The sequence below is a fragment of the Genypterus blacodes genome, unplaced genomic scaffold (genome assembly GCF_046128005.1).
Source record: "Genypterus blacodes isolate CSIRO-AG114 ecotype Tasmania unplaced genomic scaffold, CSIRO-AGI_Gbla_v1 ptg000054l_1, whole genome shotgun sequence".
Taxonomy (NCBI): domain Eukaryota; kingdom Metazoa; phylum Chordata; class Actinopteri; order Ophidiiformes; family Ophidiidae; genus Genypterus; species Genypterus blacodes.
The window spans coordinates 391,976-411,095 of record NW_027466866.1 but is presented as its reverse complement, the minus strand read 5'-3'; the positions used below and the strand labels follow the sequence as shown (position 1 = coordinate 411,095).

General features: G+C 43.3%; 1 protein-coding gene across 1 annotated transcript in view; it reads right to left on the bottom strand.

The window, feature by feature from the left end:
- Positions 1 to 19,120, bottom strand: part of ttll7 (tubulin tyrosine ligase-like family, member 7) — a 61,869-nt gene that overhangs the window by 32,880 nt on the left and 9,869 nt on the right. Inside the window, exons 5-9 of the mRNA XM_076151402.1 lie at positions 18,221 to 18,288; positions 17,395 to 17,553; positions 13,058 to 13,274; positions 10,798 to 10,962; positions 7,605 to 7,763 (exon numbers count right to left, since the gene is read on the bottom strand). Of these exons, the coding sequence (XP_076007517.1) occupies positions 7,605 to 7,763; positions 10,798 to 10,962; positions 13,058 to 13,274; positions 17,395 to 17,553; positions 18,221 to 18,288 (768 nt within the window). The remainder of the gene's footprint in view (positions 1 to 7,604; positions 7,764 to 10,797; positions 10,963 to 13,057; positions 13,275 to 17,394; positions 17,554 to 18,220; positions 18,289 to 19,120) is intronic.

Below are 19,120 nucleotides of genomic sequence, written 5' to 3'. Positions count from 1 at the left end.
CTCATCTGATCAGCCGATTAATTGTATCAAGATCAGAGGGTGTGTGTAGTAAATGTTACAATTTATTTTCTTTGTTAGGAGATCTGTGTCTTTGTTGCATACATAAGCTGCCAATATTCTTGGAATCAGTAGTGGTAGATGTGATATAATAGCTTTTTCCATTTATGCGTTTAGTTTGAATTGTGAGTGAATTGTAAGACGGCCTACTGATCTTTATTACTGATGTTAAGGCACAAACACAGGGGCAGCATGGCTAATTTGATTTAAAACAATTTATTAATCTCAAGAGCGGGATGCTTTTCCCAGTCTGCCCGTGCTTATTCCCCCAGAGCAAGTAAGAACTAAGTGTATTACTCAAACATACAGGTAATGACCAAGCGTTCGGCTCTAACCCTAACAATAATACTATTATTAACGAAGCCGTAGGCCATCCTCCCACTCGTGCCCGCCATAAAGAGAACAGACTCCATTTCAATACATATGATATGCCTATTACTCACATCCCTACTGTTTCTACACCTTCATTGTTTGCATTTCAATTAAAAATAAACCTAATTAAAAAATCCTTTCAATGATCTTATGGTTCCCTCATTGTGGAGAACGCAGCAGGCATCCAGCCGCCTGTGACTGAGGGCGCTGATGTGCCACACCAACCATAATAACATAGCAACAGCAATGGATCAACAACAATCAGCTGCTTTCTTTCCATAACAAATTGCTTCCCCCCATCGACATCTATTCTGTGTCTGGAATAATCGTCAAACAATCGCGAGGGCTGCTCGTGATTAAATGGTTCAGAAAAACGACCCCTCCTTATTATTCCTGGCAGAGTGTAAACAACTACTGCTTTGACAAACCTCCCATTCTGCCCCGCACACTTGAGGGTATCGGCACAGTTCAACCGCTGTCAAAATGGAGTGTTTGTGCCGCACAATGGTGGAATGAGAAAGGGAGGGAAAGGGAGCGTGAGTAGTAGAGCGACAGAAAGACAGACAGCTGGCTGCCCTGTTAAGTCGTTCTCTTGTTTCAGCCATCTTATCAATCACTGTTTTGTTCTTTTTGTGGCATTTTTAGTGGCCCATTCGGACACGAGGAAACTCTAGCTGAGAGCACTGAGCTGCTGGTTTAAGGTCCTGGGAGGAAGAGGACCGACGCTTAGCCGAGCCACCAGCCGGCCTGACCTGGCTGACTGTCTGGCAGGGTGCATTTCTTTGGGAGGCACAAAGAGATAAAATCAGCACAGCAACAAAAAGCTAAAGGTGTTTCAAAAGTGGACAAAAGAGACAAGAATAGCCACGGTCTTTCAAACACACACACGCAAACACAGGCACCTCCGTCCATTCTTTGGGTTTCTAATTCTGAAACAAAAAACAGGAGAAAGGAATTCTGCCAACACAGAAAATGTTTGAGATCAAAGCAGCTCCTGAGTGGTTTGAAGAAATGTGGCTCCAATTTTATTTTAATTCCAGTTTCATTCTCACTTTTGCCGTACTGACAGATAATAATATAAAATAGAGAACAAAAGTCAAGTAAAAGTTTGCTTGTTTGCAGGTGGTTACAAAACCTGTCCTTTAGTCAGCCATGAATAACTGTGATCCAAAATGGTTGAATTGATGAATCACAGCAGAAATAATGGAAAACGTCGGCCTAAAACACAACAACACGTCCTCTCCTGACACTTATCTATAACAAACTGTGACAAATTAGAGTAAATGTCTGCAGATAAACAGACTTTGTTGCTATAATTTCCCTTATTAAACCTCTGTAAGGCTCGAGAGAGGACATACGTACGCAACGTTCCTCTAATCCTGCAATCAGATTCCTGCTGTCTGATACCAGAATATGACACACATAGACATTGTGCGAGCACACACACACACGCACACGCACACACACACACACAGATACACATACTTGAAAAGACAGTTCAAGATAGCCCCCGGTTTTGCTTTTTGTACTGAATTCATGCATTTGACTGGCTTTGTAAAAAATACTTAAAAAGGCAAAACAAGACAAAAATCTATTTTATCGACTAAATTTAATGAAATAGGCCCCTTTTTTTCAGAATCAGAAATCCAGTGAATGCAAGGTACACGGCCCGACCTCATCCACACCTCAGTGCACACAAACATGCATAAATGGATCATCTGAACAAGCCTGGAGTTCAACACAGTCAATCTTACACATGAAAGAGTCCACAGTACATCGTACTCCTCAGTCTCACACACATGCACATGGCTTACACGCACACACACACACATTTCAGGTCCATATGTCACTCATAAACATGCAATATATATCTTCCCTCTCAATCACATGCAGGCGCGCACACACACACACACACACACACTCACCCACATACGCACACAGTCACTAGTGCTGCCATACATGCCTGATGATAAATGACTAAACGTTGGGGTGTGTTTTCAACTGCCCCACATACGAGGCCTGTGCGCTCCTAATTTGATACTTATTCCATGAAATAGTCATGTTGGGGGAAAATGGATGTGGATAGAGACAGACAGTCCCATACATCATTCTAATTATTCTTTAATAAACCTCTTATGAGCCAAAGGGTTGCTCGTAGGTAACTACTGCCACCTAGAGTTCACTAAGAGAAGGACGCCCCCTTAGAGCCAAGGACAATATCCATAGACATTTAAATAAGAATGAATTATACTAAGTGCCAAAGATTAATCAAAGGCAAAAGGAGAAGGAAAGGTGGAAGGGGAAAGAGAGACAACGAAAGATAATTGAGTACATCACACTGTATGTATTCTGCCTATCATTTTTCACCCTGGAAAATTCAATCATGAGGGGATGAAAATTATTTGGAGAGCAGAGGCGGCACGTCAATTCCTCCTTAATCACCTTGAATACAGAATGATGTTCGACTCGGATGTTGTAAGGGTAAGAAAACACTTTTCAAATTTCCTGAGGAAATGTGTGAAAGGCAGACTAACCTTCTCCGCATCCAGAGAGTTTTTTGAGGGGGGGGGGGGCAGTTGCACTTTAAATGGCTCCTGTTTAGACTTTTATGAAAAGCCATGAGAACATAAAAATTTCATGTCTTTCTGTGCACATCAAATAGAATTTCACTGGACTGCTTAGTAAGAATCGCTATTTATTCCACGGAGGAAATTAACAGGGATAGACTTGTTTATGCTTCTCCTTTGCCTTTCTAAAGGAGAAGCATGAAAAAACCCTCAGTTTCTCTCTGTATGTGTGTATTGTGGCATCTGTTTACACTTGCCAGAGCAGAATTACTCCCCGCAAACACACCCCCAACACAAACATGCACATACACATACATTTACACTCAAAAGAAAAAGGAAGTCTGGATTATGTTGGCTCTGAGGGACGGACAGGCAAACCAAACTCATCTTGAAACAATCGGGGACCTGAGTGCTGAAAAAGAGGAAAGCTGGAAGGATGGAGGGGATACGGGAGGGGAAGGGGCGAGGAATCACTGCCCTTGGGGGGAAGCAGTCCAGCTGCAGTGTGTTGTCGTACTGCCCGCTCACACGCACAAACACACTGACACAAACAAACCAGTGCCACGGTTGACCCAACCATGCCCGCCTCATTAGCTGCCAATCACTCCGCACGGCCTGCGGGCGAGCGAGGAGGGATAGAAAGAGAGAGAGAGGGATGGCACCATGACACCATGAGCCCGGTGGGGCAAACAGGAACCAGTGTGTGTATTTACTGTATGTGTGTGTGAGTGCGTCGGTGAATATAGGCCCATTTACTGCCTAAGCTCCTGTGTATGACGGCATCTCTATCCAGCTCACTCTTCTCTCGCTCACTCTTCTTCTGTTTATGTTTTCAAAGTCAGATCCCTCCCAGGCCCTCCAGGTGAATAAAAGGACGGACCAGGAGCTCAGGTTTGATGGTAAGCAGATCAAACACCAGATCAAAAAATGGAACACGTATATACACACACTAACCTACTTCTACACACACTAGCTCACACTCACAGTGGCCCTAACAAGGAGGGCAGCTGGCCTTTGTGCAGCGTGAGGCTGGAGAGAGAAAAACCAGTAGTTGACCAGTTTCAGCTTTTTCTACTGCAATGTGGGGAGGAAAGTTAAATAAATAAATAAAGTGATATGGAGCCTATAATGAGGCTGAGTCTCAGCAGGAAGTCTTTTGGTTCTGTTTCATAGACAGCATGAAGGATCTTGTGAGAAATACATAAAGTCTTTTTCTTTGCCCATGTCTGGTGGCTTAATTTTCTTTACTTATGAAAAGTCACTTAATTGATCCGTCTATCAAATAATTTGATTACCGAATTTTTGTACATTATAATTTATTACAGCCCAGGCAAATTTTTTCTTGGGGGGGCTGATGATGCTGTTTCATCGCTATTTTCTGCAAATGCATTTCTTATGACTGAGGGTGGATTTTCAGAAGTCTGCTGTTCTCTTTGACCCACACACCCTAATTTAAGGCACGACCGCATGCTAGGTTTAGGATTTTACAAGCAAGTCTCGTTTCATGAGGCGCCTGAAATAAACGGAATTCGTGCTTTTCTGGCTCTATTATGTTTTCCTTGAATGTTTGTCCTCTCTTTATTTGCTATTTTGCGTTCGACATACAGTACACAAGGAAACACTCCACCAAGCCCACAAAGCAAGCGCCTTGGAACCGACAAGGCAAACCACAGTCTAAGCAGACCCTCTGTGTGTGTGTGTGTGTGTGTGTGTGTGTGCGTGCGAGAGTGAAAGAGAGAGAGAGAGAGAGAGAGAAACGGAGAGAGAGGGAGAGAGGGTGGGAGAAGTGAAGATCATGGCTCAATGAAACGCCTTTACAATACCAGACACAGATGCTGTCTGGGCTGGTTTAATGAAAGTGAACGTCTCGGGTTACGGCATTTCAGTATGTGTGTGAGTGTGTGTGTGTGTATGTACCTCTGTGTAATGCTCTCTGTTTTGAATGTCAATAGGAGGTAAAACCTGTGTTGAAAACCCTGGTGAATTAAGATAAGGATCACACAAAAGCCTGTCTCTCTCTCTCACTCTCTCTCTCTCTGTTCCTTCACCTCTCCTCTTTCTCTAGTAGCACTGAGCACAATGCGTCTGTTTGATGCCTGGCCTCGGTCTGAGAAACATCGCTCTTGTCCTCTCTGTTTTCACCACGGTGACAAGCTATTTAGCAGGTGTGTGTGTGCTGGTCGTTCCTCTTGAGTATCTGCATTTGTTATCTGCAGGATCCAAATATACAAATGTTCTTGGTGCGAGCCTATTTGAAAAGTAAAAGCGGGCTTTAAGGGGGCAGCGGTTTGTTGTGTTGTAATCAAGGCAACGTGGATATGCCAAGCTGAATGCCTCGTCAAAACAGAAACTACCAAAAGAAATACAAGAGCGACTAATTTCTGGAGGTGTGATTGTAAGATGTGAGAGGTACAGCAAATGATTTTCCTTTTCCCTCCCCAGCCTGCGTCACATTTCTAGACACGGGCAGACAAAAATACAAATACAAAGGGCAAAAGTAATTGGGCTGGACAGCTTCTTACATATGATACCATCCACATTTCAGGTATCTGACCGGCGCTGAGTTTACACAGGTTGAACTTTCATTTCCTGGCTGCGAGTTTGCATGTCCGACAACCGACTTTGACTTTTGAAAGGGGAAAGAGAGGCAGAGCGTATGGGAGCGGCGGTTCTGGTAAAAAAAAACTCAAACGAGGCGTGGCACGCGTAATTCACAGTGACACCGGTAAGGAAACCTGAGACATTAAGTCTGCAAACTCAAAACAAATCTGTAAGACCTAGATTGTGTTGCACCTTATGACACAATTTTTACTGTTTCTGGACCCTGGGGGGTGACAAAAATAAAATAATGGTGAAACGGGGTGAAATAGATTAAATTTACCACAAAATGTTATAAAGTGAGCCACTGAAAAATTAAATTTGGACCTGGGGGGTTGCCATAGGGTAGTGTTTGTAGCAACTAGCGAGTGGGCCTGGCAGCTTTTTTGTGTCCCCGCTGAATAGGTATGAATGTTGACAGGCTAAAAAGTGGTAATAAAGTTATTTTCAAGCTTGACAGCGTACATAGCGGGGATTCAGGAGGGGTCTTGCAACGATCCCCTGACTAATCACTTGAATTTTGGAAATAAATGATTGTTGCTGTAAATGTTGCGTGAAAGAGAAGGAGGGTGGCGTGTGTGTGCTTGTACCCGTGTGTGCATGCATGTGTGTGTGTATGTGTGTCCGTGCGTGCGTGCCTGTGTGCATGGGATGTTAATTGATGAGAGTTATAGAGAGCTGCTAGAAGCACAGGGGGGATCATTACTGCTGGAGTGGAACAACTGCATTCACGGCTGTTTGCCTTGTCTCTCCCTCTCTCCCTCTCCCTCTCTTTCTCTCTATCACACACACACGCACACACACGTACACACACACACACACAATGTCACCAGTGCACCAGCAGTCAGAGAGAGCACCCTCTCACATGTGCATCCTTTTGTCATATGGCACAAGGGCTCAACCACACACAAAAAAAGAGTCAAGCTAGGTAATTATAACACCCTAATTTCGCAATGACTCTTCGGAAAACACAAACCAACTACTTTTGCCAAATCAGAGGCTTTTTCGAAATCACAAGATTTATTTATGGTTTGGCAGGACGGGGAACAACAAACAATTATCCCAGAGGCATTTCCTATCTTTGAGTCAATTTGTGGGAAGGGGGGGTGCGGTGTGTGTGTGTGTGGGGGGGGGGGGCAGCCACTTTGGGTTAAAGGATTTAGGTCATGCTTTAACTGACTGGCTGACATCTGAGCGGCGAGACGGAAATCCTGGAGTGGACTCTGCACTTCAATCGGCACCCCTGAGTGACTGACACTTTAGAGAACGAGGGGTGGTTGTCTTGCTAGTCAACCTGCCATCCTGACCTACATTTTCGTATCCCAAGTGTGTGTGTGAGTGTGAGTGAATGTGTGTGTGTGTGTGTATATGTGTACAAGGAGGATGGGTCTTTGTCTCCTCTTATATGCGGTGTATATACACATGCGCTGGTGGCTGTGTACGTTTGACTATACCATGTGTGTATGAACGTGTAATTGTGTGTACGTATGTTTGTGACTGTAGGTAAATACTCGAGTGCGTTTTCATGTATACACACTCACATGTGTTCTATTGCCTCGTGTGAGTGTGTTTTATGTTTGAAGATGCAGAAATACATACTTCAGCCTGTGTGTGTGTGTATGATGTGTAAGCAAATCAGCGTGTTTACGGTTTCTGTCAGTATGAGGCAGCGTCTCCTTCTCTCCTTCTGATGCCACATTACTCAGTTTAGGAGGAGCTACAGCACTGGATAAGATCGAGACACAACTATCATTATGGATCAATGAAATCTAAAATAATGAAGACATTTTTCATTACAAATACATTGTTATGAAGGAAAGAGTTATTTCACTTAACTAAAAGAGCAAAATATTTCTTATTATTTATTGTTTTCTATCAATGTTCGAATGAAAATGCAGTTTTCAGCGGTAAAGGCAATGATTAAAAATATGAGAAGTGACAGATAAACACACGCACATAGAGAAAGAGCGAGAGAGTGTGAGCGAGAGAGAGAGTGAGAGCGTGTTGTACCTCCAGTAGCCAGGGTTTCAGCTTGCGATCCAGGATGATGTCAAAGCCCAGCACCTCAAAGCAGACACTGTCGCTCCCTGGTGGCTGGCCAGGGCGACACATGCGGTAGGCGTGAAGCACATGGGGCTCTGCTACTATTAAGGTCTTCACTACCAGCTCCTGCAAGATGGCCAAAAACACACACAAACACACAAACACACAAACGCAAAACATGCACACGGAGAAAGAGAGCAAATAAGCAAACTGAGCTGATAAACAGGCACATTTTACAGTGAATTACAATCTAATTCTAATCATTCCAAAGGCAGAAAATTTAGTATCTGATAACTTAAGGTCTTCATGAAGTGAAATTGTAAGTATGCGCACATTTACATTTGGAACAGGTCTCTACCAAAGCAGTTCTCATGACACAGACCTGCAACACATACGCTGACGTGGTGGAAGGGTCACTCCACCCAAAGTTGGACTGTGCTGCAAAACTTAATTGCATACACACACACACCTACAACTTCTGAGAAGTTGCCTACCAACACTCTAGGTGTGTGTGTGCATGCATATGTAAAACGCTGGTTTGGTCCATCTGTGTGTGCGACCAGGGGCTCCCAACCTGTGTGTTTGAGTGTGTCTGTGTGTGTTCGTGCATATGTTTGCTGGCTACCCTACGCCTGCATCCTCCCAGTGTGCATTTGTGATAAACATACTCGCCATGACACACACACACACACACACGGTGCGCTCAGGTTCCCTCACACAGCGCTGCTGGCCCGGCTGTCTGCTGGTCTGGTCTGACTTCTGGGTGCAGGAACGGGGCAGAGTGGTCTGGCCCCGGCCTGATAAGACAGCCGCCCTCCCTTCCCCATTTTTGACTGTCTGTCTCAACATACCTCCATCCATCTGTCCATTCATGCATCGGTCCGACCCCTAGCCTGCCCGGTAACAACACCTGCTCCTGCTACCTCCCGTCTATGCCCCAAGTCCCCAGCCCGGGCCAGTGTGTGCATGTGTGTGTGTGTGCATGGGGGGGGGGGGGTGTACGTGTCTTTGTCCCTGCTCCCATCACCTCCCTCCTATCCCCAGCCCCCAGCGCTGGCCTCTGCCTAGCACCAAATACGCGCATGTACCTTTGCTTAGATTTTATAAGCCTCTTTGAGTTTTTTTAATCCCGCCTGCATAAATTTGGGTATAAAGATTTTTTAACCGTTTCATGTGTGCATTTTTAAGCTTTAAGCAAATGTCACTTGTGATTCTATCGCACTGTGGCAGAGAGAACATGATGTCCTCTTAGTTAATGCCGCTCTTCTCCAAACTACAGTGGTTGCAGCAGCAGGACAGTGCAGCAGGTAAATGCCTCAAGAGAAATGTATGTCAACATCCAGTCTGAGGACAAAAAGGACATCGTCTAAATTAACAGTGTGTGTGGGCGTGTTTGGAAAGAACCACATGTGCAGGATATTACAAAAATATGGAAGATAAAATGAGACTTTTCCTACTGCAGTCAGTTAGATGGAATAAATATTTATCTATTAATTACATTTCCATTAAATTAACTCTATGTAAATATGCACGAGAACTACTTTAACAAAAAAACACTAATTAAAATGGATAAACAGATTTACCACAGGGAAAAGATGTTCAGTTTAGAATTTGGCTTTTTCAACTAACACAAAAAAATCCCTGTATTCTATTCATTTCTCCACAAACAAAATCAAGGTTGTATCAAGGTCTAATCAATCCGAAAAGGGCCCATGGTAGGAATTAAACCTGCAGTGTGCATGTGTATGTACAGTGTGTAAAGTCCATCATCTAAGTAAGATTTACACCCACATATAAAAATGTTTGGCAGCTCAAACCTTTCACACTCACATGAAAAGTACCTTCTTACGAACGCAATGTCCATTATTTCACACACGCACACAATATTCTGAACCCCCCCACGGAGAATTTTTGGGAAAATAAACTCTCTAACCGTGACTGTTGGCTGAAATACACGGGGCAGCCTGTTAAGTATGGATGGGAACAAAATGTTAGAGCAGAGATGAAAAGCGAGAGAGGGGAGCGAGCCAGACGGTGAGAGCCGAACAAAACTCAGTGAGTGCAGTATGACAGCGGTAAGAACAGAGCGCCGCAACTACTAAAGCAAACGCAGATAAATAATGGAGAGAGAGCAAGCGAGAAGGAGGAGGTGGAGGAGGAGGTGGAGGAGGTGGAAGATGGTCTGGCCGAGTCATGTGGCAAGACTTTAGTGTTTGACCAGGGGACAAGATTGAAAAGAGCAGAGGAGAGGAGAGGAGAGGAGAGGAGAGGAGACGGGGAGAAAAGCCTGACATTACCGAAACAACAATTAAGTCCAACAGGTTTGTGCGCTGCCCACGACTGGACTAACGCAGCTCTGTTCATTCCCGACATACTATCTAGTAGAGAGCGAGAGAAGAAATGAAAGACAGAGAATTGGTGCCTTGCCTTGAGGAGAAACTATAATGACCGATGGGATTTGATTTTGAGATTGAACGCTGCTAGCACGAGAGCGCACAATAAAACAGAGAACAAGCTCTGAGGGACCACGCAACCTAAATGACTACAGACAGAGGGACAAAGAGGCAAGGTCAGGGGGAGACAAAGAAGGACAGATTGAAAAATAAAGTTTAAAGACGCTTAAAAACAGAAATTCGAGCAAAAGGCGAGGTGTTGGAGAGAAAGCGAGAGAAAGATAAAAGAGAATATGGAGGAATAGATGGCAATGAGACAAGAATGAACCAAGCACATGAGGTAAAAGGGAGCCTCAAAACAGACAACGATGAAAGGAAATAAACAAGGTAAAGGTGTTTGGATGAGCTGAGAGTGCTCACCCTCCAGGAATGATGTGTTCACCAGGCTCTCCCTCCAGTTAAACAAAGATCTGAAGCTCAGCGACTCACTGTCATAACAAAATATATCAAACCTTTGCTTGGGCCACTTGTGCTTTGTGGGCAGTGTGTGTGGGTTATTTGAGAGGATCTAGTTTTGTGTTTTTGTGTGTGTGTGTGTGTGCACGCTTAGAGATTACATTTATGGATACGCACGTCTGATGTTTGCATTTACAGCGTGGCTTTTATGTTTCTGTTTTGATCCTGCGTGTCCTTGCTTTTGTGGAAGTCCATGCAGTATCTGTTGCCAAGTTCGTCCGTGTGTGTGTGTGTTTGGATTCCCCACTTACAGAAATGTCTCCCCAGAACTTGGACACGTCGTAGTCGTTACTGCGGAGGAACTCTGTGAACCAGCTGATGGACCTCTTGCTGCCTTTGTCCACCGTCTCGTCTCGCTCAAAGTTCTCATTGTGTTTGTTGACGGAGTAGTTGGTCAGGTGCATATAGAGCTGGCTCTGTGGAGGCAAACAGGGACACATTTATGCATTACATTCATGTTTAGTTTTAGTACCAATAATCTACCAATTTTTTTAATTAAAGGTAAAGAATAATGGTTCCCAAACAGTGTTAGGTATAACATCAGTGGTGTTTGAAACAACCCCCCCGTTGGGGTAATGACTGAAATGTATGCATACAATTAAAACAATTGTAATCTAGGGAGTCAGTCGGTTGTTATGGCAAATTATTTACAAATAAAGGGTTAATTAATAATAGATTCTTAGTTTAATTATCATTCTTTCTTTGGTTTGATCAGATGTGGAACTTGGTTTAAACAATTTGAGAACCACTGCTAATTTTAACAACAATTATGGCGATATATTTCCTATAAAGTTATTTGAATGGTTTGATCTTTGTTTGATAAAGACTTAAACAATTAATCCATCAGTAAAAAAAATGTGTTATTTCTATGTTGCTTGATATACAGTATATGGCAAATCATTGCATCATCCCATCTTCTTTTTAAGACTTCTCTTCCTCTCTCAAATTTGATCGGCACACAGCAATTTTACAGGAGCCGATCTGAGTGTCAAGTAGTCGTTACTTTACTCCACTAACCGCATTCTTCAACTACAATTATATATCCTAAAATAAAGCAAGGTCAAAACGCGCCTCATCCATCTACCTACCATCTGAAAGTTGCCACATACAGATCTACTGAAGCAAAAAGATAGGTTATAGTGCGACGCTTAACACAAATCGGACATTTTCATGCACAATTTACCTATATTATGCTTTAATTGCAGCGATGCCCGTGAACGTGCTCTTTATTGTCATTACACCCACATCAGTACTGCTAATTATCCCAGCGAGCGGCATCCTCATGGGCGATCACTCTTACATCCCTACAGACCACATAACAACACTGCAATGTAAACTATTTTCTCCACGGTAACATGGGTCGAAAAGAATTTAAAACAAAGTAAAAAAGATCACTAACAAGTCTCCTGGTAACAGCAAATCATAGTATGAAACGCTGTATTAAAAAATAAAGAGCAGCTACTTTGGCTTTATGGAAACTATAAACGTTCCGTGTTGAAATTTAGAAGTGATGTGTATGACACTAAAACAGAACAGTGGAGAAGTCAAGGGTCAGAACGTTAGTAGTTAACTGAGGTGTGATGTGTGTCATTGAGCCGCTGAGTCAAACTACTCATTGTGTGACGCTCGTTGTTCTTTCGCTTTAAACACAATCCCTCACAGTGCGAGACAACACATCCTTGTCTTTAGCCTACAAGGTAATAACACTGTGACCGCAGGCCAGTCCATCCCCTGATGGCTGACTGGAAGTCACTCTCTGCGGGACTGAACATCCATCTCCGTGGCGTGACTCACTCCATCATGTGTCACACGCCGCGCAAGACAATACTAGATTTCTATGGGCAATACACACTTGTGTCACAGGAGGCAGCCATATAGCAGATAAACATCATGCTTGATAGGAGGCTGAGTGAGTGTGTGTGTGTGTGTGTGTGTGTGTGTGTGTGTGTGTGTATGTGTGTGTGTGTGTGTGTATGTGTGTGTGCATCTTATCAGTAACAGACTGTGCTTCAGCAGGTGCAGAACCTCAAGGCAAATATGAGCGGCTTGATATTACAGGAGACATCTGGTGTGTGGACATTTATGCTCAGCTGTGTGCAAATGCCTGTGTGTCCTGCGTGTGTGCGTGTGTGAATGAACAAGAAAGACCTTGCAGTTGTTTTGTATGTCTATGTGCATTGCAATGTATTATCCGAGTCTTTTTGTTTGTGTGAATGCGGATTTTGATTTGACAGACTTGCACATGGTACACACACCCACACACCAACACACTCCACTATATGTCTGTAGTGTATTTGTCATCCACCTGATTGGCCACACATTGCATGTACTTTCTGCAATAATTCCACGAACAGGTGTGTATACGTCTACAACTCTCCAGACTGGGCGAATACACAGATGGTACTTCTCTGTGCCAATCGAAATGTGTGTGTGTGTGTGTGTAAAAGGTACTACATCTCTACAAGAGTACGTGGGTGTTTGCAAGTTTACCTGCACGTGTCTATTACTCACCAAATTAGCCTCACTGGGCGCGTGGTACTTCTCGGTGCCCATGCGAACCAGGCCGTCTTTGTAGAGGAATATGCGAAGCGGGTCACAGGAAGTGACCAGGATGTAGATGCGCAGGTCGAACTTGTAGCCCTCCATCAGGAAGGGCTTGTCCAGGTACTCCTGAACAATAAAGTGCTCCTGGGCTGGCAGCTTCTCACAGTTACGGATCAGCGAGATCCTGGATAGACAGAATCTTTATTAATCCTTGGGGGGGAAATTGGGATGTCGTCAGCAGCATAATAAAATATGGCATAATAAAAAAGATAATTAAAAAAATGATAGATGGGAGCATAGCAGGGACCATGAATATGACTGATGACATTGTCACTATTATATATGTGTTAAAGCAAAAAAAAAAAAAAGATTGACCCAAACAGTATACAGGTTTGATGTGTTTCATCATATTTCATTGTCAAAGTCAAAGTAAAGTTTGGACTTTCTGGGCTGTCACCTTTTCTTTTACCTTGGCTTGTGTAAAAGCCAAAGCCGAAATGTATAATCTTGTGAAGGAGCTATAGGAGTTTAGGGGTCAGTGCCACTCAGCCCTGATGACCCTCCAGTGCTACAGAACTTACACTGAAAACATATGTAAATGAGTGAGCTCAGTGTGCCTCAGGTTGAGTTTGAAGAGAACAAGCTGTTTGGCTCTGCTGAACACTGAGCACTCCAAGATTTTGTTACTGAGTTCATTACAGAGCCTTATTGTAAATAAAACAGTGGAATAAACAAATGTAACAAAAAAAACAACCAGATAAATACGCAAATACTGGTTTCTCGGAGCGATTCTCTGCAAGCATCTGGAGAGCATTGTCATTTTGCTAAAGCCAAACTCCAAACTGCGTGAGTGGCATGGTCCATCAAATGCTGCTGCAAGGTCTTTCAGCTCGGAGCAGGTTAATGGGAGCAGGCATGGCGCTCCATTTCTGCCTCCACTCCAATTGGTTTGCTCTCGGTCTCATGTCACCGCCACTCAGGCCTTATAGAACGCAGACCATTTCTCACCGGACTCAAGAAACATTTTCTCAAATGTGTTTTGGTTTCCGTGCATCGGTGTAGGTGTGCATGCAAGGGTGAGGGGCGCCGTTTTCAAAACTTTGCGTGCGTGTGTGTGTGTGTCTGTGTGTGTGTGTGAAAGGAGGGTGAGGGGTGGTGTTTCCAGACAATCTCCCACTATGTACAAACCATCACTCTTAGTTAAGGTAGACTTGAGCTAAATTGGTTACATGCACAACCAGGAAGCCCCCCCCCCCCCCCCCCTCCCCCCACACACACACACACACACACAGCTTTGATAATTGTAGTACAAACATATATTCTTTCTCTCAATGGTTTAATTTAGCAGCAGAACTGGCATCAGTTGGCTGGAACATTGTCGATTAACAACTAGTAGTCGTTAAACATCAAACTTCGGGGAGGGAGCCTGCTCATCTAGATTAAGATTAGCTTTCCTTTCCCAGATTTTGATGAAACACATGCAACCATTCCTTTGGAGTCTGAGTAAAACCAGCTCAGCTTGTTGAAATAACTGCAAGGTGGTGTATTGTTATGCTTTCTATAGGTTTATCAATCACCCCTCAGAAGTGTTTGCTCCTGCCAGCTAAAAAGCAGGAAGCATCATCGCCGGGCGCTTCATTTGTCCTGCTTATCAAAGCACTTGAACAGGGAAGAACGGAGAAGTTGATGTTAGCCTGACCGACGATGTGAGGGGCCCACCTAACTCACAGACAGCAGGTTGAGTGATGAGGACAGGGTTAACAGTGTTAGTTAGTCGAGGAGGAGTAGGTGAGGAGAAGACGACATGATTGATGAGCCGGAGTGTCAGATAATCACGGCCCACTCTCCCCTGCCTATTTAATTTGGCACCGGAGGGGATCTCGCCTTTTTAAGCCGCGCACACACTTTTATTTTGTTTCCTTTATAACAAGCTGCACTCCAGACACAAACAATAACTTCATTTAGTCGGCTGACGGAAAAATAAATTACAGGGGGGCAGATATAACTTAATTTCCTGCCTCGTCACACCATGCAAAAAAAAAAAGAGGAAGAAAAAAACAATGGAGAAAAATCTAATCATGCGAGCCAGTCGAGCTAAAGCCATCATCCTTCACATTCTTAATATATTGTGATAATTCAGCCTTTGCTGTCTTTTACATTTAAGAAATTAGTTGAGTTATCAGTAAGGCTTAGACACCAGAGAGGACACATACATACAGAGGCAGAGGGAGCGGTGAAGTACACCTGAGTATTTGTACTTCAATATCCCCACCTATTGGTGCTAGTGGTGAATGCAATACAAAGCATTTCCTCATACATTCAGTGTGAGCATGAAGATTAATCACATTTTTTTATACTTCATTTTATTTGTTTAGTTATTCAAGAGAATACTGCTGAGATTGGTTTCAACAAGTATTATCTTCGCAAGATTTTCCAGATAAAACAAAGTATTCACACTGACCTTTGTTTCGTTTGTTTGATAAAGCAGAATAATTAAACAAACACATTCACTTTGAGTTTAAAGCCACTTTAGTGTGTGTGTATGAGGCCTCAACCTCCAAAGAGAGCTGCTTTAACTGATAAATTGGTTGGTTTTATTACATTCAATAAAAATCCCTACCACTAAGACTATTTTACAGATATGTCGTAGGATAACTTTGTTTAGAATACTTGTTACATTTTATCTCAAGTATTCCATCTTTCCCTCCATTTTTGACTTATCATGCACAGGGTTGTGATGGCAGAATGAGGATCAGAGGAGGCCAAAAATCCTTGTCAACAATAGATTCCTGCAGCTCCTCTGTGGCTCTCAGGCCAGCTTACAGATAAAACCCTGGGGTCTCCTCCCAGTCAGTCAATGCCTGGACCTCCTCCAAAGGGAAGCAGCCTGAAAGGCAGCATTAATAAATACCCAAACTGGCTCATCTGACTCCTTCTCGGTGAAAAGCCGCATCAAGCTTAATAGCAGGTTTCCCCTAATTCACTAAGCTTGTCTCTCTCTTACACACATTGACCTGGCGACATCCACCCACCTTGTGGTCCGTGTGTGATTAAACAAAGCTAAATACATTTTTAAAAGCCATTTTCTGTCAAACAATTATCTGAATTATGCTGGTTATAACAAACGGAAAGGTTGTCTGAGGAAAATCTGAGGACTGCCTTTTTCTTTGACTGTGTAGGTAAAATGTAAAAACTTATTGATTAATTTAGCGAACGAGTCTCTCTCAGGGCTCGGCCTAGAGTTAGAGCTTGGATTAGAAGATCTTAAAGTTTGCATAAACATGACATTTTGAGTAACACTGCTTAAAACATCCTTGAAGGATGCAAAAGATTTGGATGGGGAGTAAGAGTTAATAGTGTTGACTGTGGCAAGAGCCCATACATTATAACTACAGCTTAAGGATCTACATGTAAATGCATTTGACTTAGACCAAAGGCGATACATCTGTTTTGATATCACTGCCTTCAGTTTGGCCAGAAGTTTCAGCCAGTAGACAGCAAAGAACCAAAGATCTTTCTGTCCTAGAGCCAAACGCAACACCTGCTTTTTAAACTGTTGAAATTAGGCACAACATTAATACTGTACCTTATACAGATGCTACAGTCTGTTACTATGCTTGCAGCTCAGGACAAACTTGATTTGGTGCTGATTGTCTTTGTGTACTTCATGACTGTACCTGTCGGGATAGTGATAATGTGACATCACATCCTGAGGTACTGTAGGCTGTCACCCTGACGAATTGAAACAAGTATTCAGGTACTACAGCTTGCTCGTTCTGATAGAGAGACACCGTGTAGACATTGAGTCCCCTGCAGCGGCCATCTCAGTCCATTTTGGAGTCTGTCTCGTCTCTGCTGATGGTGCCTCATAAAGGAATTCAATAATCACATGCAGAGACCTTCGGGGAAGGAACAACAGTAACTGCCAGTTACTGTGTGTGTACGTGCTTGTGTGTTTGAGTGTGACCTCTAATGGTAGTGATAACCTCTGATGTATAGCAAGCGTGACCATCGAGGACAATAAGATTCATTCAACCGTCTTAGCAAAAACACTCAGTTTTCTATGTCCCACAATGCTATTTTCCATAGATGCCCATGTCAAGGTCACAACCCTCTTCTTCCCTTGTTTTTGTTGTGCTTGTCCTTTATTTGCTCTATTGGAAGTGTTCTCTTTCATTCAATCACTCCCTTTCCCTCTGCACCTTCTTTCCCTCACATTCTCTTCCTCTTGTCCTCGCTCCCCCTGTCAGTCTCTTAATCAATGTGTTAGATTGCTCCAGGGCACTGGCTACATTCTGACCTACCCGTGACCCATGGCTCCGTTGGCAGGTTTGACAATAAAGGTCTTCTGCTTGCGTTTCCTGCGCAGCTCCTTGACGTAGTTCTGGAACTGGGTGTACTCAGCGGGGAAGATCCATGTCTTGGGTATGAAGCTGTACTCCTGAGGCTGGCACTTGACCATTCTGCAGAGAAAGAATGGGTATGATTGTGTGCTGTGGTGCTACCGGGAGCCTGTTAAAGTCAAATGAGGGATTTCACACTACATGCCTTCACTTTGGAGGATCATAAAAGGTGATCCTACACAGGTATCACCTTCTACCGAGGGTTTCATCAGTGATATTTCGAGAGCCCAACTCACAACATCTCAAAGTAAGGAAAATTGCACAGGAGTAGGAAAATTACCATTACGAGGAAATACCCCAAGGATATCTCACTTTCAAAATGATTGTAAAAAAAATACGAACTTTCTACAGCTCCAGGGGATAATTATTAGTCGTAGCTAGTTATGTAAAAGGGAGGATGACAGGAAATCCCCTTATAATATGGAAGGAGTTGCACTAAAACTATAATGAGAACAAAGGAAAGAAAAATTCCTCCTTCCCATTCATCTTTATGTCTCTAACTTGTGTTCCCAGTCTCAGATTTCATTCTGCTTTAAGTTCACATTACTATAAGACTTTAGGCTCAATGGGAAAAACTCTGGCTTAAAATCAGGCAAGGAATCCTGTAATGTGGCTTGAGCACAACTTAAACTTTTACTTCTTAAAAAGCAAGCATGTTCTTGTGTTTGCGCAACTGCAAAAATCAAACTACTCTGTTATCTGTTAAGAGAGATGAGTGAAAACTTACTTGGACATGTTTCTTGCGAGACAGTCTTTGCGGCAGATTTCGCCCATGCCAGGGAAATGGTTAATTCTCTGCAGAGGGACAGGCAGACATAATAATGTTGTTAGGGCCATTACGCCACTCAATTCTACCCCCACCCCTTCATAAAAATGAGCACATTAAAGGCAGCAACCTGAAGTGAGCTTACGATGTTCTGACATTTATGCCCAATTACGGACTCAAAACAAAAAGGTGACGCTGAGACCTTTCTCAACCCTTATTTAGTTTACCGCGTTATTTTTTTGTACTTTAAAGGTTGGGGAGGGAAGGAGTGAGGAAAAAAACGATCAATCTCAACTCCGAGGGGCCGAAGTAATTGGTTCTGCATCGCAAGCTCCTGCAGTGACAGTTGAATGAATTGCTGCGAATGCAGCGAATGGGGGTGGGGGGTGGTAAAGGAAAAACTCTGGGTTTTCTGTGTTCTTTGACCAAATGAGCCTGAACAGGGGCGTTAATTAGGCTCGTATGAACCGAAATTTGACAGCAAACTCTAGTACATCACTAAATGGAGAAAAGAAAAACAGAGGAAAAAATTAAAAGAGAGAGGGGGGGGGGGGGGGTTGGAGTAGAGAAGGAGAGAAAAAACAAGGATGCAAAGTGTAAAAGGAATCTGTGATTATTATCCAAACGAGACAGACATAATTAGGGATTCAGAAGATATTGCACAATTATGCCAATGCCGAGAGATGACACGGCCTACGAGGTGAAATCAAAACCAATTGTTGAGGGACCTTGACTGTTCCTCTGAGAAATTATGTCATGAAACACCACAGCAGCATGAGAGAGCAACCTCCTATTTGAAACATTAGTACATTACTACACTTTGAGTCTTTGGAGTATTTGTAATGTTCAATCTACTTAGTC